The 16,185-nt window shown below is 39.2% G+C and overlaps 1 protein-coding gene across 1 annotated transcript; it reads left to right on the top strand.

The window, feature by feature from the left end:
• Positions 1-1,042: 1,042 nt before the first annotated feature.
• On the top strand, positions 1,043-15,247 carry LOC143131085 (gamma-glutamyl hydrolase-like). The gene is made up of 9 exons (XM_076290480.1): positions 1,043-1,206; positions 5,365-5,473; positions 5,575-5,625; positions 10,878-10,962; positions 12,596-12,734; positions 12,977-13,083; positions 13,593-13,683; positions 14,527-14,661; positions 14,781-15,247. Exons 1-9 carry the CDS (start codon positions 1,068-1,070, stop codon positions 14,900-14,902), a joined length of 978 nt encoding a protein of 325 aa, XP_076146595.1. The 5' UTR covers positions 1,043-1,067; the 3' UTR covers positions 14,903-15,247.
• Positions 15,248-16,185: the final 938 nt, after the last annotated feature.

The following is a 16,185-nucleotide window of genomic DNA, read 5'->3' as shown; positions in this document are numbered from 1 at the left end:
CTGAATATATATGTATTTCAAATACAAAATAGTATTTTGTCATTTGTATTGTATTGGGTTGAAGGAAATGGCTCTGTATTTTGTATCTGTATTTTTGTATTTTAAAAATACTGCAAAATACTATAGCCTATGTGAAAAACACTAAAAGAAAGTAGATACTACACACAAGTGTAATGAATAATTGGTAATTAGGCAAGGCAACAATGGTTTATGTTTATCGCAATCAGCTAATGTGAGAACAGCTGTGTTCCACAACACTCACAGCTTTTCAGTGACGCCTATTGCTGAAGCATCAGCTCTGGTCTAAAGTATAAGTAAGTATAAGTATATATACTCTTTTGATCCCGTGAGGGAAATTTGGTCTCTGCATTTATCCCAATCCGAAAATTAGTGAAACACACAGTGAACACACAGTGAGGTGAAGCACACACTAATCCCGGCGCAGTGAGCTGCCTGCAACAACAGCGGCGCTCATAATAACCATTATGAATATTGGTTCAGTTCATCATGACTGAAAAACCACTTATGTTCTCCTTTAAAGAGCAGAGGATATATTCATAAATGTTACACTTTCCACCATTTACATGTTTGAAGTAAATGCACAGTTACTCAACTTAAGATTTTACCACTCTGGCTTGTTTCTTTCTTGACTTAGATTAAATTGATTAAAGACGGTTTTAGGCAGCCATTTTCTTGTTATTATTTATGACTAAACAGTGACTTTTATAGATTATAGTGCAGAAATGGATTTAGCACCTTAACATCTTATAGAAACAACACATTTTCCTCAAAAATGCACCACATTTTTTCCAGGGCTATTTCTAAAATGTCGGTCCTGTTTTGGACTTTACACTCCATAAACTAGGCCTACATAGCCAAACGACCATTACAGCACCCTGGGCAATCCACCTAAGCTTAGTTGGAATGCTACTTGAAACTTTATTGCCAATGTTACAACAAGTGTTATCTGTAACCAGCTACCTTGCATTGGCTGATCTGTCAGTGGGAGGAGCTATGTCCTACAACGTGATACAGTAGCCTACATAGGCTATGGCTGTTTGATCTGAATGCTACGACCTATCAGTCGTCTTTCGAAAACCATGGCTGTGGTTTCCCTTGCGTTATTTTGTACAGTTTTATGTGGGTTGTCCGCAGTCCCTGTTCAGAGAATTACTACAGATAAAAGGAATGACTGGCCAATTATTGGTGAGTAGGTCTAATCTTAGCATAACAGTCTAGTGCTATTGTTCGTAGCCTAGAGCTGATTATAAAAGGGTTAGACAGAGAGAAAATGTTTATTGATTTTGGCAATGTGATAAATGCTGAAAATGCGTATAAAGACCCCCAATTGCGTTACTATCTTAAAGTGTCGTAGGGTAGACCTCCTCTCATAGACTAGCCTGGTGGCCAAAATTACTTAGCCTAGGCCTACTGATAAACTTAGCGGTTTTGTAGACTCCCCCTAGCGCCCTCAAAAAGACCGGGGCAAAGTTAATTCATTATTCAGGTAAAATGCAAACTTATTAATATTAATAACGCACTTCAACCATTAAATGACGTCAGACAAATGTGCAAACTCATGGTGTGTCATGTGGTGTCGAGTTTCCGAGTGGGAAAATCCACCTGAACGCCGGGGCTCAATTTGGAAAACACCAAGGGCTGTATTTTCGGTCACCAGCGCATGGCGTAAAGTTCGTTATTCACCGGCGCGAAGTTGAATTCGTTATTTTGCACCTTTATTTTTTAAGCATTGCGCCCAGGGGTGTGGCAATTAACAACCTAGGGAGGGACCTGGCGCATTGTCTAAAAATCGCTATCATACACCACCTAAACCTGGTCAGAAGTCAATGGCGAGTTGTTCATATGCTATTTTAAGAGCGCATGTCAACAGTCATATTGGCAGGTGCACGCACCATCCTTCTATCATTCATGAACGCACACCAGCGCACGTCCATGCAAAGCATTACAAATTGCACGATTACAATGGTAAACATAATTAGAATAAAGATATTACGAAATACTGTACATCTCATGATGAGTAGTTATTCACCATCATTTGCAAATTGGTAATGACGGTTAAAAGTGATTAGGGGAGAGGCGAGAGACAATGGAGCACAGCTGAAGACGCACTGTCACGATATAAGCAACTCCTCTGCAGGATAAATGTTGTTTTATTTAGTCATTTGAGCAACATTAGGGTAAGTGTTGCTTTTTCCAGCCTATGTTTTCTATGGTAACCCATTGTCAGTCAATAGTGAAAGTAACTGCATATAACTGTCTTGTCGTTGACTGACTCCTTGGTGAAGTTAGTTTCACTTTGCCAATGAGTTCAAATAATAGACGAGTGCAAATGCGTGAAGGCTATGCTAGGTTTTAGTAAAGCATGGTTTAAGAATGACTATTCCATACGGTCTCGCAAGCAGCCTCCTTCAAATGCGCCGTTGAATGCCAAAATACCGATGCATTTATTTGACATATCGCGCGTTGCGCCGTTAAAGGGAATGGCAGATGTCATTCTCATTGGTTTAAAATGATGTTACGCCCCAAACACACCCATATGACTGATTAAAAGACCTAGGAACACCTTGTTACGCCATGCGCTCCACTTTTGAGAACGAAACCCCTCCCAATGTGAACTGGACATCCTACTAAATTTGAATAGACTTTTGACGAGTGACGATGCACTTTAGAATGTCATGATAGGGCCCCAAGTCAATGAGTTGTGGATGTTTTGTCAATTGTATAGTCCCTAGTCACTGTGAACTAAGTAGGCTAGGCCTAGGCTACTACATTTGTTTTCACATGAAAGCTGCATAGCCTAGGCCTACTTCTCTCACATGCACCTGACACCATAGGCCTAGGGCAGTTCCAGCGTTATGGATGTGACAATTGGACTCATATTGATAAACAAAATGCCTTCGAGTAGGGACAAAATTAGTATCAGTGAATTAATTTGCATAACTTTTAATGTAACCTCTGTCCTCTGAATACTGAGAAATCCTCAAATTTCATATAATCATTTTCATCCTAAGAATACAAGGCATTTTATCAGCGTTATTTGGATGTGACATGAAATAGACACACTTTTGTGAGAGATTACAGGTTTTCTACAAACTCTGTGAATTTTGAAGGAAACTGCCGAAACTATGATATATGTAGCATGAAGGAGACTTGAATGAAAACAAAAAGTGTGTTTTTGAAACTATGCGTCATTTTCGTAATGCATTATGTAGGAAAAACTGGTGTTATGGATGTGACTGTTTCACGTTATGGATGTGACGTGTCTGAACCAGTCCTCGACAAACTACATAAAACACATAATTAAGTAGTGAATTTTGATATGAAACAATTGAAATAGTAATCATGAAAAACTAGCGATGAAATTACTGCTTAATTAGTGCCCACTAAGATCCACAGGAAGAATCAGGACAAGTCAATTAAAATATAAAGAATAAATGTATTTATTTCTTTTACCATCATAAATTTTGTGACAATTTTGTCAGTGATTCCCGGGTTACTGAAACACCAGGGAACATGAAACTTTGTGGCCACTCCCCCACCACGCTAGGTTAAATGACTAGCCCTACCTTAACCGTTGCACCCAAGATGACGAAATATTTATGGCATGTTAGTCTCAAGAGCCCGCATCAACATAGCCCATACCCACTCATTTGTGATTTGCACACATAAAGTACATGCACGGGCGCGTGCACACACACACACACACACACAGTCACACACATACAGACAGGCAAGCACACACACACATCAACACACACAAACAGGCAACCATAAACACACACACACACACATGCACAAACACCCACCCACACGAATGCACACACATAAACACACACACACAGGCACGCATACGCATGTGCGCATGCAAACACACAATACACACACACACCTCAACCTAATAATCTTTGAAATGTCAATTGTAAACACTAAGGTGAAATGCGTTGAAACTGACATGCCACCAGAACAGACGTTTATCGGCTTTGAGGTAAAATAAAGTCTCCAGTCTTGTAAAGTCACATTATGTAACATCCATAACGTCACATCCATAACGCACCATTAAAGGTTTTAGAAGTAAGAAAGGGGCACAATTTGTTCATCACACTTTAAATTGATATAAATCAGCTTTGCACAGACACTATGGACATTGTCGCATCAACACTGTATGTGTAGCATAAACTTTTCCTATAAAACGTTATGGATGTGACATGGCCATGGAACTTGCTGACTTAAAAACAAAAGCCTTACAAATGTAAGGAGTCGTGCTCTTAAAGGCAAGCTGAGCATACACATTGCTCTACCATTCCCTTGTCAATCTAGAATTTGTCAAAGGATACAATTTGTTTGAACCTTGAGTCCATTTATCCACTTTTTAAATATGTATAATATTACCATGTGAAAAATGTTGTTTCTGTATGGTTGCACACCATATTTATGATGTAAAAAGAGTGTAATTCTCCATCAAATTCAATCAGCTCAGTTACAAACAATAAAATATAGACCTAAATGAAGATTTTAACAACAGTTCTATTTGCGTATGCACAACTTTTTTTTCCATGGTAAGGATGACCTTTGCATTGAATTGCCCCCTACTTTTTATGATTAGGCTAATACATACGTTTTAATATTTACTTTAGGTCTAGCCTACTGTCTGTTTTCCCCACATTCTGACTTCAAAACACATGTAGCTTATGCTCTGCAGTTGGAAGAAGGATGTCACAACTGGGAAATTCCGACCAAATCAAATAAGACCAAATCAGTCTGTCAGTTTCCCCAGAAAAAACTCAGTTATCCTTATCAAGCACTCCTCTCAGCATGTCTGACATGTCCTAATTCAGCAAAACTACTTCATAGTGCTGTGGGGTAGTGGTGTGAACATGGTTCCTTTTTTGGAGCATGAGCTGTCCACAGAGAGCGCATTTTTTTACCGTGTATTAAGGGCACAGGCAGCTAGCTGATGGTGAGGTGATGTTTGCTGTATGTGACAACAAAAAGTGTTTTAGCATAGAAACTGCGTAACTGCTTAGAGCACATTAAAGTACAATACAGTATTTGCAAGGCCCACTGTGCAGAATCACTGCAGGAATGTTCATAAGTAGATTGACAAAGTGTATCAGCACCACCTCCTCTGGCACTTTAGAGGTAATGCACAAATGGCATTAGATCAAGGTTTCAACCAAATTGATTTGTCAATTCAATTCAACAAAGCTTTATTGGCAAGGCTAATAGGCCTACACTTTGTATTGCCAAAGCATTTCCAATTAATTTCTTTTCAAAGATTTAATTCAATTGTAAAGCATTTTTTTTTATTTCTTTGTCAAAAAATTTCTAATTTCTATCCCCTAGGTGTCTTGGCTCAAGAGGTGTACAAACCTCAGTCAAAGCAAAACTCCTACATCGCCGCATCTTATGTGAAATTTTTGGAGTCTGCAGGAGCCCGGGTGGTCCCTGTGATGTAAGAATGGCTTCAATAAAGACCATCACTGTAACTGAAAGTCACCCAACCAAGGTGAGGCTGTTTAGACAATGTTCATGTATGAATATTTGGTTTTACAGGATTAATCAGACTGAAGAGGAATACATACAGCTGTTCAAGTCTATCAATGGGTAAGGATCTAAAACAGGGATGTCAAAGTCAAATACATTAGAGGGCCAAAAAAACAAATTTGCTACAAGCCGAGGGCCGGACTGGTTCAATGTTTATTAAAACATATTAAAATGACTGCACGTAACCTATTGAACCAAGACGTGTACTGTATTTTATTTAATGATTAAATGAATAATGACTGTGACTGAAGTGCGGGCAAAGTTTGCATAGAAATGTACGATTTTTCCCATCCTCACCGACCTTGTCATAAAACTTGTTTAAATTATCATACGATGCCTCCTTGCTGCTTTGTCGTCTACATCAGCCTTTCTGAAACTTCTTTGACCTAAGGCCCAGTCAAGGCATACTTTGGGGTCATAGGGCCCCCCTACATGAACCCACCCCCCATCAAATTATCATAATGATATCACAATTATTATTATTTTTATACTATATTGCTATACATGCACTTCAAAACAGTCAATGTTTAAAGTGCTAAGATTGTTGACAAAATTTTGTGAAAACATGCACATCAGAGTACTGCTTTACTAATGTAAAATATAATTAGGCCTACAATAGTTTCATTGTTTTTGCATTGTTGCATGATGCTTGCATGACAAATACTTCTCAAAACAACAGCAGTTATATGGGTGCTGTTGTTTTGGGATGTTTCCCTCATGCAAGCATCATACACTGATAGAATATTTATATGCTAATTACATTTAATTTGAATGCCTGAATGTAAGGATTCAGGAAACACAATACCAGCTTTTGTGAATGGTAAATGGCGGATCAGATCATGCGTAAATAACTGATCTGGAGATCTTTAACTATCTTTAACTAAGACTTATTAATAACTTTTGGCTGACTTTAATGCTTAATGCCAAATATAGTCTGTGCTCTGTTTTTTATGGAAGTTGAATAAATCCACATCGTTCTATTAAATGTCGGATCCTAATTAAATAGGCTTCCAATAGGTTGAAGCTTAGCTTTGCTACCAGCGTGCACACGCATGCATTGAATAAACGCCCATACCACGACTTCATTCTATGGCTCTATGTTTGATGACACCAAACAAGTATTTCCTACTAATTGCAGAAATGTTTTTTTTCTTTTTCTGTCGTAACGTTCATCAGGCAGTAGTAGGCTAATACAGTAGGCTAATACAGTAGGCTAGCCTACGTTCAGTTCACGTTCGCTCAAAATATGAATGTGAACATGTTCAGGCACAACACTGGGGTGGGGGGTAGCTGAAAGTTGACATCTGCCCTGACTGAATAGAGCTGCACAGTCCCGCCCACAGCCAAAATGCGGTTAGGTGCCGGATGTAAGATTCCCATTCATTTGTCCCATTGACGTTTGGAAAAATCCGTATCTAAAGAGTTTTACAGCATGTCTTAGGCTAACCAGCTACGGCATAACTCATAAGCATACAACATATCATTTTGAGTGAAAAAACGAAGAGAAAATCCAAAAAAAGCCAAAGGTACAAGACCGTGTACATATTTTCATTTCCGAGCGAAGGAACTACTCATCCCATAAACCACCGCGCCTCACTGAATAATATAGGTACGGAGCCCGGGAAGGGTCACGTTGGTAAATATTTTAAGACCGCACTATTGCGTTCCTTTGCAATAGTTTTGCGTTCCCATGAAATACTTTTGCGTTCCCTCGCAATACTTTTGCGTTCCCTCGCAATAACTTTTGCGTTCCCTCGCAATACTTTTTGCATTCCCTCGCAATAACTTTTGAGTTCCCTCGCAATAATTTGTGTTCCCTCACAATAACTCTATGCTGCTGCTTCCTCAGTGAGCCGTGCCACATCCCATGTCAAATTGGACAAACGATACTTTAAAATCCTCACTTTAATGTTACTGTGTGAGGCTGGCAACTATAGTTATGCCAGTTCATAAGGAGCCTCACAGCTGTGCAAGTTGCAGCAACTATTTCTCCTCTCACGCATCCCGTTCTCTCGTGAATCCATGTTGCCGTCTGCTGTGTGTGTGTGTGTGTGTGTATGTTTGTGTGTGTGCATTGAGTTAGCCTACCCTCTCCCCACCTCTCCCCCCACTAGATCCCACTCACTCACTGTGCGCTCCGATATGACACTGACCATGAACTAACGTGCTGACAGCGCTGCGTGAATGGGGACTGAAATGTATGGAGCCCAAGTTGAAACTGCAAAGCAACAGAACCAAAATTATCCTGAGGAACTCAAAAAGGTTTTGCGAGGGAACGCAAAAGTTGTTGCGAGGGAACGCAAAAGTATTGCGAGGGAACGCAATAGTGTGGTCTAAAAATATTTACCAACGTGACCCTTCCCGGGCTCCGTATATAGGCAAAATCGGCGCGATTTATTTTGCCATTTCCAACCGGCGACAACACGCGAACCCTTTCCTCCAAACAGTGATTTTTATTAGAGATGCACCGATATGGAATTTTAGGGCCGATAACGATAACCGATATTTATTGGTTTGTTGTGGTCGATACCGATACGATAACCGATAATATTACTCTTGAAAAGAAAATGTGAAAAGTGATTTGGGGAAAGCATTTAATAAGCATAATTTTATTGCAGTAATTTTACCTACCACCAAATGATGGACAGAACTCATAATAGTCCTCAATAGTGCAGCAGTCAACAACATAACAGTAGCCTAGCCCTACAGTATGTGTACCTCCTTTAAGTGAACCTGACGTCAGTGAATTGCGAGTGAGTGGCTAGAGAGTATGAATCGTTTTCATTTAGGACTAAACGCTCATAAACGGCTCAGCTGGGAATAAGCTACAGTATAGTGACCAAATCAGAGTTTGTGAGGGAAACTTATGTTTAGTTTCAACTGAATAAAGCTGCAACTCCTCAGACTGTATCTTATGTCCGTCTACTCTGTTGCGCACAACCTGCTGCAGCAGAAATGAAAGGGGTTAGCCCCGAAGGTTTTAATAACTTATTATGATGACCTGTCTGGAACTGAAGCAGGAATGGTTAGCATATTTCTAGGTAGTAATACAAAACCCAACCTAACGCAATGCAAATATAATACTAAAACACAACTTAGAACTAGGCCTACTTATGTACTCGTCCCACTAAGGAGTTTGCTTATTTGTTTCCCCGATCAGCGCGGTAAAGTGCAAACACACCAGCACAAGACGACTCTAGATAGAGCTGAGCTCCGCTCTGGTAAGGTAAATGGCGGATCATTCACGAGACGATTTTGAGATGCACAGATTCCCAAATGAACGCATATCCACAGATTTTGTTAGAGTGGTGAAATACATTCACACCGCTGACATTATATTGAGGAAAAAGTATAACCAAGCTCAAGTAGCTCAGTGTAGCCAGACGGACCTTACGTAGGCCTAAATTAGGACTTTAAAAAATATCGGCGCAAATTATCGGCCAGAATTCTGTTATCGGACCGATAATAATATTTTAATTTTTTCACTTATCGGCCAATAATATATCGGCCGCCGATATATCGTGCATCCCTAATTTTTATATAGTGAATGTGCAGTTAATAGCAGTTATTTCAGGAGTAATCGTGTAAATAATAGTGTTTTGATATTGAATTTTATATTTATCATTGTGTATTTTATATCGTGTGTGTGTGTGAAAGCAGTTAAAGTTAATGGCAGTGCTTTGTAACGTTACCTGACTCATCCTATGCTGTCATCACTGCTCAGTCGGGCTGATGCATGGACTGGTGCATGGTCTGCTCTTGGACCACCATATTCAGTTAATTAATTTGCCGTGAATTATTACACAAAATGTTCATTAAATGCACGAAGTATTCCTAGGTTAATGATTGATATGAATCATACAGTATGAAGGCTACAGTAGTCTAGCTAATGTTAACTAGCACTGCTAGCAGCATTAACGTTACCAACCTCCCTGCTTAACTCACCACAACTTTGTAGGTCTTGTCCCTCATGCTGGCCCTTACAAAACCCACAAACTGACTCTCGGACACACAACAGTCAATAATGTGACCCTATTTAAAGTGGCTTTCACCCCTTTGGACACTCACTAAAACATAATATATTTCATAGCTGTGTTGCAGCATGTAGGCTAATGTTAGCTGCATTATGTAATGACATACAATGTCGGAAATGCTAAAGGTTAGCCTGTCGGCTACCTGAAAAGTTTAAGTGTTTAAACTAACATTTAGAGTGGTCTATTTGATAGTGTATTGGCACTGACTAAGTTCGTGTGATGTATAAACCCCAATCCTTGTTGATACAAGTACCAATATTAGTCAAGAAAGTTTTTTATCACATTAAAATTTTCGCCATAGGCAGTAAAAGACTCCGCCATCTTTGTCAATATTTTTCGCTGAGAAAGTTTCAAAGTATGACCAAAGATTCTAGAACAGAGCTCTGTTCTAGAATCTTTGGTATGACCATAACGGCCTTTCCACCAAAGATTCTGTTCTAGAATATTTGCTTTCCACCAATCAGAGGCATCACTGTGGGATTCTGGGATTGTTCAGGATTGTGGGTAATGAAGTACTTATCCAAGAGATCGCGAATAAAAGGCATTTATCTCAAAACAAGGTTAGTGCCCCATGAACTCTTGGTGTCTATAGGAGCATATACAATCGCTTAGTACAGCCGTAGCTGGTTTTAAGTCTACCACGTGCAGTTAAGTTTTTATGGCTTATACCGCAATTGTCAATGGAGAAATTGCATTGAATTTTTACATCCGGCATCGGCTGTGGGCGGGACTGTGCAGCTCTATACTGATGAATATTGAAGCCGAGGCCCACTTGCGGCGCCGCAGTGAGTTCGTGGGCTACCGTTGCATTGTGGGAAATGGAGTATTGGTGCGTGCAAAACAGCAGCCGGCGGCTTTGGCCTGCGCGCCGGTTCTAATACTAATCAAATATCATCCCGGGGGCAGTAGATAATTCATTCACTTGACTTGTCTGATCTAAAAAGTATGTGTAAAAGTATAACACAAGTCACAGTATGTCCGTGTACCTCAAACACTAGATAAACGTGCCACCAGGCCTACTGTATTAACATACCAAGTCAGGGTTGAATATGGGAGCACACGTACTAGGAAAAATGTATATATCCAACGCCTTTAACATCTATTAGCACCCTTGGTAAAGTTCAGTGTAGATATTTATCTCCGTCCTATGATAAAAACAACAAGATGACAAAAACACATCTTTTTTACTCTGCATTACTGGTATGCAAGTAAATTTGGTACTGTATGTTGACGGCTGCTGTGGAATAACCATCTGCAAAATAAATGTTTATTTTTCAGCATTCTTTTTCCCGGAGGTGGTGTAAATCTGGTGTCATCAGGCTATGCTAAAGCAGCCAGCATCTTCTACAAACTTGCTATTGAGGTCAGTAGGATCATGGGTCAGGATCTCTCCTTTCCACTGCTGTCCTCAATCTCTATTACGGAAAAATGACTGACATTTAAAAACAGACAGACCCAGACATTATTTGCCTATTTGTGTCATTAATTTCTTAAAGATTGGACTGCAACCCCATTGTTAATGTGTTTACCCACTCTTTTGTTCTCATGCATATATCCAGGAGTAGAGTGACCATGTTTTTGTTTTACCATTTATCCTCACAATTGACTAGTAAAGCTAAAGTGTGTCATGATAACTGGGCAAATTTAAAGTCAGATATAGTGAGATAAAGCATTCAGCACAGGAAGTGAAAACTTGAATGTGTAAAGCTGAGATAGTTTCAGCTCAATGCATAAAATCATGCAAGAGGATCAGTTGTTAAAATACAAAAAACAGTTTGAGGAAATATGATTTCCGTGTTTAGGTGGTTTGTGTGGTTGTGGCAGAGTGCTCTGGAATTTTCACATATACCAGTCGCAATGATGCAGAAAACAACAGCAACAGATACAGTCACAAACAGAGATTAACAGGATCCAATCAATTTGAAGGGAAAATATTCAAACAATGTGATGGTTGAACTCTTTGATAGGTCCAATAGGTGAAGCATTAAAGTATTGGTTTGGCCGATTTGTGTCATTTTTGTATAGGCTCAAGGAGCCATTATGAATGAGTCTGTGAAGTTACATGAAGATCAGCCATTTACACTGGCATATATTGGGTGCAGATCATTTGTCTTTTCGTCCATCCTCCCTCCCTTCCTTCCTTCTTCCTGTCCTAACCCCTTCTAATTATATTTGTGGAGGAAACAAGGAAGGAACGATAGGAGGGTGGATAGATACATTTGAGAAATGCGATGTCACTTTTAAGAGACATCATTTACTGATGATATGGCGCATCACCTCTAACGGCGTTGTCCAGTTATGAGCTCGTCGTCACTTTGAGTTTAATTGGTGGGTAATCTGACCAATCAGAACGCCACTTATACCGGTTTAATGCAAGCTGTTATTTTGTCTAACAAACAAACTGATATCTCTGTCAGCAGTGAGTTTATAACCTGCAAATTGGATATCAGTGGTTAAATACTCTTAACCTTCCTGAAGCCTAAAAAGATAAATTATATATATGACAGTTTGATAATACTGTCACTGAATGGACATGAGGGACATCTGAAATATACGTATATAGGTTTTAATTAATCAATACTGGTGCTGGTTTCTTCTGGTAATTTCAGATGACATTTGAGCTTTATAGCAGTATTTATCTGTTGACTCAGCCCTGAGGTAAACCAAGTATGCCTTATTTAAGTACCATAGCCATCTACTTCCAAAACATCCATCAACACAGGTTGTTTCCACTAACGTTATAATGTGTTCAGAATCTTGAAGGCATATTTTCATATTGAATCCATACCATGAAGAATACAGGTTCAGTCATTTTGCTCCACAAAATCAGTTGAAGATAGATAGATAGATAGATAGATACTTTATTCATCCAGAGGGAAATTTTAGATACTTGTAAACTAGAGATTTATAAATAAGACTATTTAGACATAAATGCATAAACACAGTATTTTGGACAAATTCTATTTTATAAGCACTGTTTCTGCTCTTCAATACAGGGAGCTTCTCAGGGTGACTACTTCCCAGTGTGGGGTACATGTCTGGGATTTGAACAGCTGTTGCTCCTGACCTGTGGTGAAAATCTTCTCTCTCAAACCAACACCACTGGAGTTTCTTTGCCACTTACATTTACAAAGGGTGAGCATAGAGTAAATCTAAAACAAATGTCTGGTAAATACACAAAATGAATGAAAAAAAAAATTAAGCAATTATGAAAATAGAAATGACAATGTCTCAAGCCAAAAAGTCCACTGAATGACTAAATATGTCTTAGTATATCGGTTTAACATTATACATTGGAGCTGTTATGAAATAATTATGTTGTCTTTATTACAATAATTATTCATATTTGTAACTCAAATATCAAATTCTCTGTTCAGATGCAATGGAAAGCAGACTGTTCAAAGATTTCCCACCTGATTTGATGAAGGCTCTGGAATCTGAAAACATCACAGAGAATTCCCATACATGGAGTATCTCTGTGGAGGTGAGAGGAGAGTCAACATAATCAGACCACTGCAGTGGTGCTGTATTTAAGCAATAAGCCCTGAGAGGCCGTAGGTTACACTGATTTTAGAACAGCTAAGGGGGTTTGTTAGGCAAGACGTGTTAGCGGAGTGCTTAGCTGTTTTAAAATTAGTGTAACCTATGGACTCGAGTGGCTTATTGCTTTTCTAAAATGGCTACTACATATATCTGGCAAGATTTCATAAAATAGACACAGCAACAAGAAATATAACGATTTATTCATAAATAAGCATTCTTCAACCAAGAAATATATTTCCTCAATCAGAATGGTTGCCAAGCAATGTCGAGACGCAGCTACTCTCTATAGATCAAAATGCAGTCAAGGTGTATGTTTGTGCTGTATTTTACAACGGCATCGAACACAATTTAGCCAATCATAATCAAGCCGGAATTATCCGTTTTAGAAATAGCTTTAAGCACTTTGAAGCAAAACGTCTCTTACTCTTTACGACTTTACTTGTCTTGCAGACTTTCATGAAGGATGAAGCATTGAACAAGTTCTACAAAATCCTGAGCACGAATACTGATGGGAATACTGAGTTTGTTTCAACCATGGAGGGTGAGGAAAAAGGAAAAGAGAGAGAAGCACTGTTTCTCAATGTCAAAGAAGGATCCTTACCAGGGTCATTTTAAGGACAATAGAATCACATTGAAAGACTGTTCAGATGTCAAGAATCCTTCAATTCTACGAAGGACCAAGTCCTTTGTTTTACAGGATTTTTGAGGATGTCTGTGTGTGTATTTTTTACAGTCTATGGTGTGTATCCTCAGAGTTCTTAGAACACCCAGATATACAGTATGCGTGCATTTACAGGGAATTTATAATTTGTGCTAAATAAGGCAGTTCATTAAGTATTTAAATGTAAACATTGTCGGTTTTTGTGAAATTGTAAATTGTACATTTAAAATAGAAATGCACTGTTTACAATTAGGGCTTTGGTGATTTTCACATCTGTGAATTCTTACACCATAATAGTGTGAAGGGGGATTTAAGCCTGTTTCCACAGGGATTGATATCAATTACTCAAACGTGTTTGCTAAATGGGTTCTGCTCTGTGGTTGATTTTTAGCAAACAAATCATGGATGCATAACTTCATTTATTGGCACGGGAGAATAAAAATGGTGCATGCATTGCTTCTGAACAAAAAAGTAGTGCTGGAGCAAGAGGCATGATTTTCACACTTGTAGCTCTTGTGCTTTTGCACTCTGGCTAGTCTGTTCCAGTCAGTGTGTGTTTGCCAAATGGTAGAAGAAGCCTTATATTGTCTCGGAAGAAGGGAGGGGGTACATTTGATTGATTGATTGATTGATTGATTGATTGATTGATTGATTGATTTAATTTAATTGACAAATTGATCATGTGTTCTGGTGTCTTTAAGTATATACTGTCTCTCTGAATAGCTTACAATTACCCTGTGTATGGAACCCAGTGGCACCCAGAGAAGAATGCCTTTGAATGGACCAGACCATATTACCCTCACACACCCTCCGCCATAAAAAACACCTTTTACATGGCAAACTTCATTGTCAATGAAGGTACTGTGCTGACTTGACAAACAAATACCTCAGGTCTCTAATGACTTGAATATCTGTAGGTCATTAAGTAACAGTTTAAAGCTGTGTATAAATGGTATCTGTATTTCTCACCCTCACAGCAAAGAAGAATTTCCATTCCTTTGCCAGCAAGGAAGAGGAGCAGAAACATCTGATCTACAACTATAATCCAGTGTTCACTGGAGCCACCTCTGCCTTCGAGCAGATCTATTTTTTTGAGTAGACAGCTGACCTCTCATGTCTTCCATTCTTCTGCAGTCATGTTCTTGTGCTACTTACAGGCAGATGGCTTCCCTGAGTTGGGTTCAGGAAGCTGATTTCTTCCTGTTGAAAAAGGACTTCACTACTGTCACCTTTTGTGTTTTGCACTATGATGTTCATGCCTTAATATGGGTGGGTTTTGGATTACAGTATTTCAATGGATCAATTTAATGGTGTGTGGATCAGACATGACCATTTTTAAATAATTTTTAGTCAATCTTAATTATTTGTGGTGATGCTAGAATAAAACATTAATACAATTCTTAATTAAATAAAAGTAAAAGAGCTAGAATTTTATCTTTGCCAACTCTATTGTGTGAGCAGCATTTGTTCCACGGGTCATCATGTACATGAGCTCAAGCTGATTCTTCACAAGTCTGAGCTGGCTGAGGAAGGAATAAGGTCTCTACACACAGGCACCGACATAAGTGTGGGCAGCACACTTTGATTTCCTACACTGGACTATTTCAACTTTCTGACACTAAATAGGATTAATGCATTATCATACCGGATATGTATCCCACCTCTTGTAACATACACCTCAGGTGGCTTTAAAGACCATGTTCTATTCTCTACATCTGAGTAACTTATGCATTTTTCATGTATACAGACCTTACTGTTCTGTAACTGACCCTATGGGTCAGGCCCTTGAGTCGTGGATCTGCTCGAGGTTTCTTACTATATGTATCTCCAATTCTAGGGAGTTTTTCCTCGCCCCTGTTACCCATGGGCCTTCTTTTCTTTTCTCTAATTGTCTAACACTCTGTAAAGCGCCATGAGACATGTGTAATGTTTTGGCGCTCTGTAAGTAAAATTTAATTTAAAAATTTGAATAGATTCCATTGTTTCTAATACAACCCTGCAGACCACCGTTGAACCCTTTTGCAGCTGCCTTGTAGATTATGATTCAGTTTTATTTTTGTCAGAGCTGCTCAGTAAAATCCATTGTTTAGGAGTGGCTCCCGGAAATCAGTACCACCACCATGTGGGAGGCATATGTTAGCCTCTGAGTCTCCGACCCCAGCCCCAATGGCTGCCAAGCCCAATCAAATATCATGGCCCCTCTTACTCTCTTGGAGCCCTGTCAAAATAAGCTGGAGAATGTGCTCATCATGGCGGATTTCCTTTCACGGTACACCCAAGCTGTCCCAACAAGAGACAAATGTGGCACTACTGTAGCTTGAGTGCTAGTCCACAAATGTTTTTAGTTTTTTGAGTAACTGGCCAGATCCATTCCAATCAGGT

The sequence above is a fragment of the Alosa pseudoharengus genome, unplaced genomic scaffold (genome assembly GCF_046254945.1).
Source record: "Alosa pseudoharengus isolate Yale_2024_CS ecotype anadromous, Long Island Sound unplaced genomic scaffold, YU_APseudo_1.1 YU_APseudo_1.1_scf_18, whole genome shotgun sequence".
In the NCBI taxonomy this organism is placed as follows: domain Eukaryota; kingdom Metazoa; phylum Chordata; class Actinopteri; order Clupeiformes; family Clupeidae; genus Alosa; species Alosa pseudoharengus.
This window is presented reverse-complemented; position numbering and strand designations above follow the sequence as displayed.

Bases quoted from the DNA above. Each gene is read 5' to 3' on its own strand.
- LOC143131085 (XM_076290480.1), top strand. From the start codon at position 1,068: ATGCTACGACCTATCAGTCGTCTTTCGAAAACCATGGCTGTGGTTTCC. The intron at 5,626-10,877 runs GTAAGGATCTAA...TTTATTTTTCAG, and splicing joins CTGTTCAAGTCTATCAATGG to CATTCTTTTTCCCGGAGGTG. The intron at 14,662-14,780 runs GTACTGTGCTGA...TCACCCTCACAG, and splicing joins AAACTTCATTGTCAATGAAG to CAAAGAAGAATTTCCATTCC.